The sequence below is a fragment of the Barbus barbus genome (genome assembly GCF_936440315.1).
Source record: "Barbus barbus genome assembly, chromosome: 2".
Classification (NCBI taxonomy): domain Eukaryota; kingdom Metazoa; phylum Chordata; class Actinopteri; order Cypriniformes; family Cyprinidae; genus Barbus; species Barbus barbus.
Window position 1 is genome coordinate 25010631 of NC_136730.1, and position 12645 is coordinate 25023275.

The following is a 12645-nucleotide window of genomic DNA, read 5'->3' on the forward strand; positions in this document are numbered from 1 at the left end:
ACTGATGTGCGTCATTCATCTGTCACTTGGTTGTTTGATGTTGGTTTTGATATTTGACGACTCGCTGCGTGTAAAGTTTTTCCTCTCGTCCGACTCAAGTCTTGGTTCTGAGGTTTGTTTGTAGAAAGTGTCTTGACTGAATCATCTTTCCTTTTCACTCTCATTTGTTAGGATCTTTACTCTCCGCGGAATAATGTCAGTCCAAAGCAACCGTCACCAGAGGTATGTCTTCATTTGTAATCTGTATAATATTTAAAGTGATATTTTAAAGCTGGAATACACTATACAACTTCTTCCCAGATTTTTTTGCTCCAATTTTCGATTTGGACCAGTCGACGCCACTTGCCAAAAGTCAGTCAGAGGTTATAGATTTCACAGAAAACAGTACAGTGTATGTTGGCTGCAGACTCCAGTTTTTAAACCAAGCCAGTCGATTTGGTCAATCAAACTTTTAAATATATTTTAGCATTTCTGTAGTTAACGTACAAATTCACACTCGGTGTACCATTTAAGCATGTGAGGTTGTCATGGCAACCAGATACATTGCACACAATTTACTTGTGACGACATCATTGTCTATTTTTGCTGCGCTAGCAATTAACATGCCGAATATAATGCACTATAAACATGTTTGCCAACAGGATTTTGTATGTTCAAGTTTAACATACAAAAGCAGCCACACAAACAGCGTTAAAAATGAAAATTCTGTCATTAATTACTCACCCTCATGTCGTTCCAAACCCATAAGAACTTCAGAACACAAAGCAAGATATTTTTTGATAAACTCTGAGAGCTCTCTGACCCTCCGTAGACAGCAATGGAACTGCAATGTTCCCAGGTCCAGAAACGAAAGGACATTGGTGAAATAGTAGTAAAATAAAGAATAAATTATATTGTTGTTGTTTTCTTTGCACAGAAAAGGTATTCTCGTAGCTTCATAAAATTACATTTGAACCACTGATGTAACATGGACTATTTTACTGTTGTCCTTACTAAATTATAATAACTATATTAAAATAACTACATTATGTGCATATTTAGTTTTGAGTTGAAAACATTAACAAATATTTAATAAAATCTCCGCCCATGATTTTTATCCATCATGCATCTCCTAGCAAAAAATAGTGTTCATCTCCTAGCAAAAAATAGTGTTCACTACAACCAAGTCGACAAGTGTATGATGCATATTGTGTTCAGAATTTAAAAAGTTGTGTAGTGTATTCCAACTTTTTCTCTACATGATGATGACTTTTGTATGAGTCTGACCCATAACCCTTGTTTGGTGCATACTGTCACACCACAACTCAATACGCAATATTGTCTGCAAGTGTGGTGTTGATATGCTGTACATGATGGGTCTTTCAGCCTGAGCTGAGTAATGAGGTGTTTATGGATGAGGCTGATGGTGAGGGCAGTGGTCCTCTCAGGCCTCGTCCCTCCCTCTCATCTGACCGCCGCGAGTACAGGAGCCTGGCAGCTGTGCCACACATGTCTCACCCCACAGTGGAGTCGAAGGTACCCAGCTGATCTCCAGCAGAACCACTCTCGCATTTTAGATTCATCTAAACCTGAGTGGTGGTGGTGCAGGTGTATGTGTCGCAACGAAGAAATGTGATAAATTGTGTCCTCAATGTCAAGAAAGCCTGATCATCTGGCAGCATGGGTTCTGGTAAAATATGGGAATGTGATCGGTCGGTGTTCTGAATCAAAGCAATTATTATTGGTGAGAAGAGGCTTCAGGAGGGCCGTAATTTGGAAGTCTTTTTGCAATGGCAGCACATTATGCAATCATTATCATGGTGGTGGATTGGCAAAGTTTTGGTTTCTTTGTGCAAATGATTAATCATTGTCTGAATTTCAGAATTAACGGGACTTGCTCTTGCATGCCAGTGCATGTAAATTTTGGTTGCTTGTATAGTGTTCTTTACAGTTGGTGTGAAATCTGAATCCTCGCTCTCTCCCAGACCCCCTTCTCTGTTGGCAGAGACAGCCCAGAGCAGCGCTCCTTCAGAGACAGGCAGAAATATTTTGAGATCGATGTGAAGCAGCAGACACCAGACAAACCCAAACCTCGCATCTCACTTGTGGGAGAAGATGACTTGAAGAAAATGAAAGAGGAAGAAGGTTTGTCTGTTTAGTTGTCGAATGTTGATGTTAAGCTACAGTAACTTGAGTTCATTGTTGAATCATGCTAAATAGTTTGTCAATGACTTTCCTTAGCAAAGCGAATTGAACAAAGGGCACAAGAGTATATGCTGGATGAGGATGAGGATGAGGAGGAAGATCTGGCAAAGCAGGTGGCAGATATGAAGGCTCACGGAAAGGTTATCCTTGATGGTGTGGAGTACAAGGTGGAGAGCTTGCGAGGCCACAGTTCCCCGTCTCTGAGGCAGTGTGCCACACCACCCAGCCACTGTGGCAGTTCAGGGTGAGCTAGACGTTTGTTCAATTGTTTGCTAGTATTTCAAAGTTGAAAAGTTGTTTTCATATAGTAGTGGGGTTTTTTGTTTGTTTGCTTGCTTGCGTTTTATCATCTTGATTGCAAAACACACTCTGAACATCTATAACTCCAATTCTGATATCTTTGATTATTAAAATAATTACATACAAATATAGACTAACATTTAAAAGATTGAGGTCGGAACAATTTGTTTTTCAAAATAATTATTTAAAAAAAACTAGATATTAATTTGATTTAAAAAATATAGTAAAACAATATTACAATTTTAAAACTGTTTTTAATTTTAATGTATTTAAAATTATTTTTATTTTCCTGTGACAGATGAATAAAAATATAATAAAAAAATTATATATATATACACACACACACAGTGCCCTTCAAAGGTATTGGAACAGTAAAGACAAAATTGCTCTGTTTGCTATGGAGTCAAGAATATTAATGATATTTAAAGCAGGGAATGTGTTGTATCAGTTATATACATTACTTCTGTATTCTGAAACTCGTATTCGATGATGACACACAAACCAGGATGAAGATGAGGGAGCTGACTTTGAGAGAAAAAGCAAGCAATTTGGATGCTAAAAGAAAAGAGGAAGTCAATTAGAGCTCTAGCAAAAACAAAGGGCATGGAGAAATCAAGAGTTTGGAAACCACTAGCGACACCAGCAACCAACAACTACCTGATCGGCTGAGAAAACAACAGTAGTTGATGACAGACAAATCATAAAAGCTGTGAAAATGAACCCTAAAAGACGTGTCTGTAAAATCACCAACAACTTCCAGAAAGCTGGGGTGATGCTCTGACAATCTACTGTCCTCAGGAGACTTTGGCACATAATTACAGATGCTACACAGCAAGATGCAAACCTCTGACCAGCACCAAAAATAGAAAGGCAAGATTAGAGTTTGCAAAAAAGCACAAAGGTGAGCCAGAAGAGTTTTGAAACTGTGTTTATGGACCGATGAGACAAAGATGAAGCTTTATCTAAGTCATGGGAAAGCAAAGTGTGGAGAAAAAAAGGGAACTGCAAATGATCCCAAGCATACAGCCTCATCTGTAAAGCATGGTGGAGGTGGTGTCATGACATGGGCATGCATGGCTGCCTCTGGAACAGGCCCTCTCAACTTTACTGATGACTAAATGTATGATGACAGTAGCAGAATGAATTTTGAAGGGTACAAAACCATCTTGCCTACCAATATTCAAGAAAATGCCTCCAGATTCATTGGGAAGTGCTTCGTATTGCATCAGGACAATGACCCAAAACACCTGCCAGTTCAGTCAAGGAATTTAAGGGCAAATAAATGGAAAGTCTTAGATTGCCCAAGTCAATCTCCAGATTTAAATCCGATTGAACATGAATTTCACCAGCTGAGAGGAGAGTAAAGGCAGAAACTCCCCAAAACCAGCAACAACTGGAATTGGCTGCATTAAAGGCTGGGAAAAGCATTTCAAAGGATGAGACCAAGAGTCTGGTGATGTCTATGGGTCACAGACTCACTGCTGTGATTGTGCTCAAGTGATCTGCAAATAAATAATAGCTTTTAATCTTTTATATCTGCCTTGTGTTCAACTGTCCCAATATTTATGCTCACATCAATGAGTGGGATGAACTCTAAAAGTGCTGTTCTTTTTATTTGGTAAAACATGTAAGTGTGGAAACGGCTAATAATAAAATGTGACATTCTGTAGTTTTGTCTCATATTCATCTTTTAATCATATTTGCAAGTGTCTTATGTCCACAGCCATCAGAGCAATTTTGTCTTTACTGTTCCAATACTTATGGAGGGCGATAGATAGATAGATAGATAGATAGATAGATAGATAGATAGATAGATAGATAGATAGATATTTTTTTTTTTACTCTTACTGACTGCAAACATTTGAAATGTGCATCAAAACGTTTAATAGTTATAAAATAGTAAAAAGTATTTATTATTTTTTTTAATCCAGTCCTTCCTCCGTGGATGGTAAAGGAGACTCTCAGCGGAATTCAATGGAAGACAGCTTCAGACTGGAGCAGAGACCCAACTCCATGACAGGGTGAGGAACGCTGAAACCTAAAGCTGTACAGTTTTGCATTTTTTGGGATATTTGAATTGCTTGACCCAGTGTTTGTCTTTACAGTTTGATCCCAGTTTATCCTGGTGAATCTGTGGCTCCCATTCGGACGGCCAAAGCAGAGCGTAGGCAACAAGACCGATTGCGCATGCAGAGCCCGGAGCTGGCTGTCGCCATGGACAAAGAGCTATCCCCTGCTGAAAAACGAGCCCTGGAGGCAGAGAAGAGGGCCATGTGGAGAGCAGCCAGGTATGACTGCCACACAGAATGATGTGTTTCGTGAAATACATCACATCAGGAGCGCTTTTCTCTCCAGTATCATCCTTTCCTCTGTAACGCTGATCTCTAAAGAGCTGTCCGCTTGTGTTACTTAAATTTCATCTTCCCCTTGATGAACGGGGCTTTCGAAGCCATTTCCACGTTCTTTGGATATAGGAATCCATGGAATAGATATATATTTTACTTTTACATGCACGTCATATTGTGGATTTGTCTTTGAAGGCCCTGAGTTTCGATGTAGACCTTCCCTTCTTAATCTTTACTTTTCAGAGTGTTTTCTTTCATCTGTAGTCTCTTTCCTCTCTTTCTTTTTCTTTGTGTGTTACCATCTTCTATCCTCTCTACTTTCTTACTTTCTGCTCCCAAGGCCTTATGGTCTAGAGGAGGACGTAAGGCAGTATGAGCAAGACCTGGCTAAGCGGCTCTACCAGTCCCGTGTGAGGGCCTCTCTAGGCAGCGCTGCAGCCCCTCCCACTTCCTGCTCCTCCTCTTCCTGTCAGCCCAGGTCTGCCCTTAACAGCCAGAAAGCATCATGTGGGCTTAGCTGTGATGCTTGACACCGCTTGGGGTGCTTGGTGCTTGTGGACATTTTATAGTGCATAGTGTGTAAAGGGTTAACAATATTTGTAGTGGCTTTTTCTAAACGATGAACGTATCCTACAAGAACCCACTACTGCTTCTGCACTTGTGCTATTTTATTTATTATTTAGTTTGGTAGCACACTCCCTCTTTCTCTCTGCTCACTCACTTTGCTTCCCATCTGTGTAAAAGTAAAGGTCTTGTATAGTCCTAATAACATGCATATTTATTTTGTTGTTATTCAAGTTGCTTGTAGTTGTTTTATAAGAGGTGCACTGATAGTAGTTACAGTCTTTAACAAGACCTTCATTAAAAGCACTGATGCTGGTTACCTTCATATAGAAGCTATGGAACTCGTTTCCATCAGTGAATAAAAAATAAATATAATGTAATTGTGATTTTTATCTCAAAATTCTTACTTTTTTCTCCCAATTGTGTTTATATCTTGCAATTCTGACTTGCATGATATAAACTCACTAACAGTAGTTGCCACTTTAAAAAAAAAATCAGATTTACAAGATATAAACTCACAATTGTGAAAAGATAAGTCCAGTTCTGAGGGAGAAAAAGACTGTTTAGAAAAAGAGAAACTTTTTTTTACTTTTACTTTTTTTTTTAATTCTGTGGCAGAAACGGGCTTCCATAAAAAGCTTTTAATCGGTGCGGCATGTTAAAACCTGACATTTTTGACATGTAGGCAGAGTTCAATTAAGCAATATTCACTGAGTTTAATGCGTGCGAGATTTCAGCAATGTTTGGTCCGCATTGCAAGGTAAAGACAACCAACCACACAGCTTTTTAAGGTGATGTTTAGGTTTGGCTAAATCTGAAATGATACCACAATGACATACTTGTTAAAGATTAGAGCTTGGGATTTTGGAACACTTGTGTCATTTTTGTTTGCAATATAAGTCTGTGCATGGACAGAGTGCACCATACTGAGACTAACACTAATCTAAGGAAGTTTGGCAGAGCTCATTTTCTTGGCTGGCTTAAATGGATAGTTCATCCAAAACCTGCCGTTGTCTACATCAAACCAATGGCCAAGGTCAGGTTTTCACTAAGTAATTAAAGTTTGCTTTGTCTTTTTACAAAACCCTATTGTGTGTCCTTGGAAAATACGTCATGAGTTGTATGGGATCACTCTATGATACTTTTGCATCTTTTTGTTAAAACTGGTCACTAATCCCTGCTATTATTTAGACAAGCACATGTTTGTGGTCTGAAAAAGAAGGTCACAAGTAGGGCTGGGTATCGAGTTCGATACTTTTTTTAGGCACCGACCGAATTGCCTCAATACCACCGAGTATCGAAAAACGTCTTGTCGTTCGGTACCAAATTTCGATACCTAAGGGGTTAATCTCATCACCGTCAGTGAGCCAATAATCCTGCAGCACTAGGTGTGTTTGACTAGAAGCGGTGCTGCACTGATTGATCAGTGTTTGACATCCGCGAGAGCGATTCGAAAGCGTACGGAGCAGTCTGCTCTCTATATCGCGCAGTTTCGCTTACTTTTTTAGTTTTGTTACCGTACGGAGCAGTCCGCTCTTTAAATCGCGCGGTTTGTTTACTAAACACAGACTGAAGCTGGCGTGACGCTCGCGGTGATTTCAGCGTCTGCCGCCTAACTAAATGAGGACATAAACACATGAACAACATCTCCAGAACTGCTGTGAGAGTCAATTAATGAGCATTTTACCGCTTGATTCGAGTAAAACTAGCGTCATATCATATACACACAGAACTGTAATGGTATTCCCGGAAACCCGTCAAAATAAAAGTTCGGTTTCACTTGGAAGACACTGCGGCAGAAATATATTAATATTGTTCAGCGGACAGTACATACTGCTACTACTGGGCTACTATTAAAATTATTAAAACTTTATTATTATTTTTTTATAGAAATTATCACACAACAGTTATTCCATTTTTTTATTTTAATAGTAAACCCCCTTTGTTTGCCAAAATAAATAAACTTTGATTTTCAATCATTTAAAGAAATTAAATTAATGTTTTATGTCTTCATTTGAAAACCAGATACAGAACACAGAATTTCTGAGGAAAAATAAAACCTTTTAAGAATAAATTTAAATAAACTAAGTAGTTTTTATGCATTCAAATAATTAGACATACTACACCAGAATGTAATAACAATAAAATATATTGTGAAAGAAAATAAAACACCCACTTATGAAAGTGGATGAAGATTTTAAATTTCTTGAAGTCTTTAACAACCTAGAAATGATGATGTGTTTTAAAATGAACACGCACTAATGTAAACGTAGCCTAACAGATGTATAAACTGAAAACAATTTGAACTTTATTAAAATAATTTATTTATTGTGTTGGCTATATTTTGTTCCTTTGTGCAGTGGCTCAGGAGATGAGGCTTTGAGTCTGTATAAATATCAACGTTAAAAAATAGTTTTTTGAGATAATGTAATCTTATTAAAACTGATTTCATAAAATTGGTATCGAAAAAAGTATCGTTCAGGAACCGGTATCGAACTCAAGGTATCGGTATCGAAAATTTTTGAACGATACCCAGCCCTAGTGACATGACATTAGAATAATACCCAAAAATGCAAATTCAGTAAATAATGGGTGAATTATCTCGTATATAGTATTCTTCCCCCTTGACCTTTCACGGTTGTTTTATCTCATGAAAGCTAATCAGTGCATCTCTTGTTTGTGTGATTCTCTCATAACTTTCACACATTTTTGACGGCCTCCATCAAATTAACTTGTTCTCCTGTATTAACCAATCAGTGTGCACAGCACCTCTGCTTATCTTTCATCTCTCATGCTGTCTCTCTCCAAGCACCGTTTGCATTTCTCCTTTCACTCTCCGTGTCTCACTGTATCTCACTCTTTCCAGGATGAAGTCTCTAGAGCAGGATGCTTTGAAGGCCCAGATGGTCATTGCCAAGTCTAAAGAGGGGAAGAAGCGTGGAACGTTGGATCAGCTGTCAGAGTCGCCGTCCCCTGCGCCCACACCCTCTCCAACACCAATGGAAGGTGACGATCTCATTTACCTTTGTCAGTAAAACAATGCCAGAGTATACTCTGTTGTGAGTTACTGGGTCATTTTTAAGATTCATTTCTTGTTGTTTCCTAAACAGATATCAGTCCACGGGCGGTGACTTCACCAGGCAGACTGGTATGAGACCATCAGTTTTTCTTTCGTTTTTCATATAGTACAAAGCAAACAGCACATTTTGAATCACCAGTAATGTTGTTTTGGGAGACAAATTCACTTAGTAGGATGTCAAACCATCCTTTTTACTTTTAATGATAGTCATTCTTTACTCTAACAGTCATGTCCATAGCATATAGAGCAACATCCATGAACTTTTCCTTTATATCTTTTCTTTGTTGTCCTTTCTCCTCCTTTTCTTGTACTTTTACACATCTCTGCTTCTCACCCTCTGTCCTTCCCTCCATCCATCCTGCCATCTCTCTTTTGCAATATTGATTTTTTTCCCCCTTTTTCTCTCTCCATCTCTCCTCTGCTTATGCCTGTTTGCTGTCCTTTTAGTCCCTGTCAGAAAAGAAGTTTGACTACCGACAATTTGCTGCCATTCCTTCTTCCAAACCCGTTTACGACATTCAGGTATTGCCTGCATGCAAAGCGTCGAGGAGTCCAGCCTGCCCGATCCCTTTGAACCACTCCTGTCCTCCTGGCTTTCCCTGCTCCCCTGCTCCTTCTCTCCCTGGCCCTTTTGATAACTAGTTCAAAACTGAACTGTCAGGGCCGCTGGGTCGCCAGCGTGAGCAGCATGGTCATTCGCGTGACTGCAGCTTTAAGCATCATTCTGGATCAAAGTTGTCAGCGATTTGGGTTTAGTTTTCAGCTCTGAGGATCATTTCTACAGCTTAACACACATCCTGTTCTTAATCTACTTACATTGTCAATACCATGTGCTTCTCTTCTGGGTATGCGGATGTAGCGTAGAGGTGGGGTTTACAGTTTGGTCCATGGGCTTTGCATTGATCCAGAACATGGGATAACATACTAATGCACTAAAACACTCAAAAGGAAAACATCTTTGCGTTGTCTTCTCCCTCCCTCCGTTCTATGTACAGCCTCATGCACATTCAGCCAAACCGCTCTGACTCCTGCAGCATGTCTGAAGGCCATTCTTTTGATTATCAAATTGAGTAAAAGAGCTGAATGTGGCTGTTCCATGTGGTGTCACTGGGAGAGACAGCTCTACTGGGGATGCAGGGGGTCATGGGAACAAAGGAACGTCGTGTTTCTTGGTCTTGGTGTTTTGTGGTTCTTTGTGTGAAGGGTAATTTGGCATGTGAAGTGAAGTCATTTTTATGATTGTTAATGTTCTAATACTTTTCCTCTGATACCAGACCAAAAGACCACCAAATCTGTGAGACTGACACAATCCTAAATAGGAATTTACATTTTTTTCAGCAAATCCCTTAACGATCAAATTTGCTTAAAATTGATGATTTCAATTACAGCATTCAGCAAATCTTTCTTTGGAATGTATAATTATTGCAGAACTTTTTTTTTAAATTTCATTGATTTGAATTGAGTGTCGTGGGTGGAGGACATGGTTTTTAGGACCTGCATTATTTACTTGATAAATTAAGCTGGAATAGTATGTCTTTGTCATATATGGGGTTTTACGAACAGCTGTGACTCGCATTGTCCTGTTCAGTCAGAACTGGGTCTAATAATGTCAGGCAACAGAAGTCAGTCCTCTTCTTTAACTCGTGGCAGCCTTTTATAAAGCCTTGAGGATTTTTTTAATATTCTAAATATTTTGCATTTTCATTCTGAAGCATTTTGTCCTCTGATATGCAGCCAAAACGTTTTAACTTAACTGAAATTTTGTTTCTCTCTCACAATAGCCACATAATATGACTACTGTGTCAGAAATGTTCAGTGTTACTAGTTATTGACTGCTGTTTTTTGGTTTAGTTTTTTTGGTGTGTTAAAGTGTTTGTAAAACATGTAATTGTTGCATTTTAGCATTAATAACATCAAGCAAGCTTACAAGGATATATATTACAAACAAATCTATTTAAAAGTTTATGGTTGGTAAGATTTTTAAGGGCGATTAATACTTCTTTTCAGCAAGGAAACATTCAAATTATCAAAAGTGACAGGCAAGACTTTTACATTCTATTTCAAATAAATACCGTTCTTTATAACTTTCTGTTCATCTAAATTTAATTTTAATTCAAATGTTTGTTGAGCACCAAATCAGCATATAAGATTGATTTCTGAAGGATCATGTGACACTGAAGACTGGAGTAATGATGCTGAAAATTCAGGTTTACCATCACAGAAATATTACATTTAAAATATATTAAAATAGAAAACAGGCTTTTTAAATTGTAATACTATTTTAATACCCCAGACTTCTGAACTGTAGTGTAAGTTCCTATTTAAAAATCGCCTTTAAAACCTAGACTTGTTTGATTTATTGGATTATGTTAGATGCAGGTCATTTAAAATGCCAGCTAGTCAGTCAAGCAAAGCAATGTACAGGAAGCCAGGTGAACCCTTATGTTATTTGGTGGCCTTTTGAGGCTGCCATAATTTGATTGTGTGTTGTGAGTTTTTATGTTGTGTTATGTGACTTAATGTGTAAAGAAGCACCTTCACCCTGACTGCTCTTAGGGTTTGTCAGAGGGATTTCAAGCCTTTGTAAAAGAAAAAATGAAATTATTTTTGGTGGGGGTGAAGGTTTGTACAGCATGCCTGTGTTGTGTTTAAAAGGACTGTTGTCAAGTTTTTAGTGGACTTTGTGAAAAGCAGAGGTTGGCATGTTATACATTTTCTTCCATTTCTTAAAATGATCAGGTGAAGAGATGGTAAAGGTTGTGTTGTGGGTAATTATTGGGGCGTTATCAGCATTATTAGGCCAATCCTGTAACAACACATCCCTGGATCTCTAACAGAGGAACATTTTGCAGGGTTTATGGACCTGAAACAGCAATCTGAAGCATTTTAATCTAGATGTGCCTCAGTAAGTCTGTTAGCAGCAGTGGTGTGAGTTTTTTTGGACTGTTTTAAATTCAGTTTTTAAGCATCAGCTCCCCTAAAAAGTGCTTTCTGGTCAGGTGAAGGTGAAGCGGCGTCTCCCAGAACAGCTCTATGGTTCTGATAGCAAGAGCGTGTTCCAAACAACCTCTGTGCCATTCAAAAGACCTCATCTTGTTATCTACATGTGTCTTTTAGATTGAATGAGAAATTATTATAATTATTTATACCCCGGCATTTCAGCAATTCAGCCAAAAAGAGCTATTCTTGGGGGACACCTAAAGGTTTCACTCTTTCAGTAGTGTACTCTGGTGGAAAGAAACAGATGAGCTGGTGAATTCTTACTGATCTCCGTTTCCTCCTCTCACGCTCTGTCTCTCTCTTGCAGTCTCCTGGTGCAGGTGATGACGTGCGCTTCATGGATGATGCCTCCAGTAACCCAGGTAAGATCTCCTCATGAGTGGGTCGTGTGTGTCAGTGCTGTAGTCTACAGGGTATCTTTATATGCTGTGTTCACTAGTACTTGGCTCATAGTTATTGTCCTTTTGACACAGGCGACTTCCTTGGATAAGTGCTCTTCTAATTTTGGTAGGAGATCTGTGTGTTTTTTGTGTGTGCATATGCATTGGTTTTTGATACAAAGCCTGCTGTACTGCACTTGTTTCATGGGCCAAAATTTATAATCTACAGGAGGTTCAGATGAGCTGTGGGTTTCTCTGTGCTTTCATTCTTCAGCCTGTTTTTAGAGAATCAAGGTTACTTGATTAAGAGTTCTACCAATTTTTCAAAATAGGTGTGTTCTCTAACACTGGGAAGCAATTTGTCTTGCAACACATCCTGACGGCAGTCTGAATGTGATGCCACATGCTGCTGTTTGCCATAACATCATCATAAGTGTTAGAATGGATCTTCTGTTTGGCGTAGTATGTAACAGCATTGGCTGACACAATAGGTAACTAGTAATGCACTGATATTAAAATTCTGATAATTGTAAGCTGACAGTTATTTTTATTTAGATTTTATGGCTGATAACAATGATCCGTATTCAGTGTTGTACACTTCTGTCTAAATAAATTAAAGGGGTGGTTGATTGCGATTTCACTTTTTTAACATTAGTGTGTAGTGTTGCTGATTGAGCATAAACGATATCTGCAGTTACGACGATGAAATCATCTTTTAAAATTCTGTCAGTTTAATGCCTACAAAAACGGCTTGTAGGGACTACAACGAGTTACTTCCCAGGCCTCATGTAAT

The 12645-nt window shown here is 38.6% G+C and overlaps 1 protein-coding gene across 18 annotated transcripts in view; it reads left to right on the forward strand.

Moving 5' to 3' along the window:
• scrib (scribble planar cell polarity protein) overlaps nt 1–12645 on the forward strand; it is an 86755-nt gene that overhangs the window by 70929 nt on the left and 3181 nt on the right. For 6 of the 18 annotated variants that reach the window (XM_079430917.1, XM_079430915.1, XM_079430916.1 and 3 more), the window contains 8 exons: nt 172–222; nt 1965–2124; nt 2221–2428; nt 4416–4505; nt 4590–4772; nt 8260–8399; nt 8504–8541; nt 11780–11834. In XM_079430917.1, coding sequence (XP_079287043.1) covers nt 172–222; nt 1965–2124; nt 2221–2428; nt 4416–4505; nt 4590–4772; nt 8260–8399; nt 8504–8541; nt 11780–11834 — 925 coding nt within the window. Of the gene's footprint in view, nt 1–171; nt 223–1365; nt 1516–1964; nt 2125–2220; nt 2429–4415; nt 4506–4589; nt 4773–8259; nt 8400–8503; nt 8542–8919; nt 8995–11779; nt 11835–11945; nt 11980–12645 lie in introns of all 18 variants that reach the window. The other 12 variants (XM_079430923.1, XM_079430921.1, XM_079430911.1 and 9 more) reach the window with 6 other exon arrangements.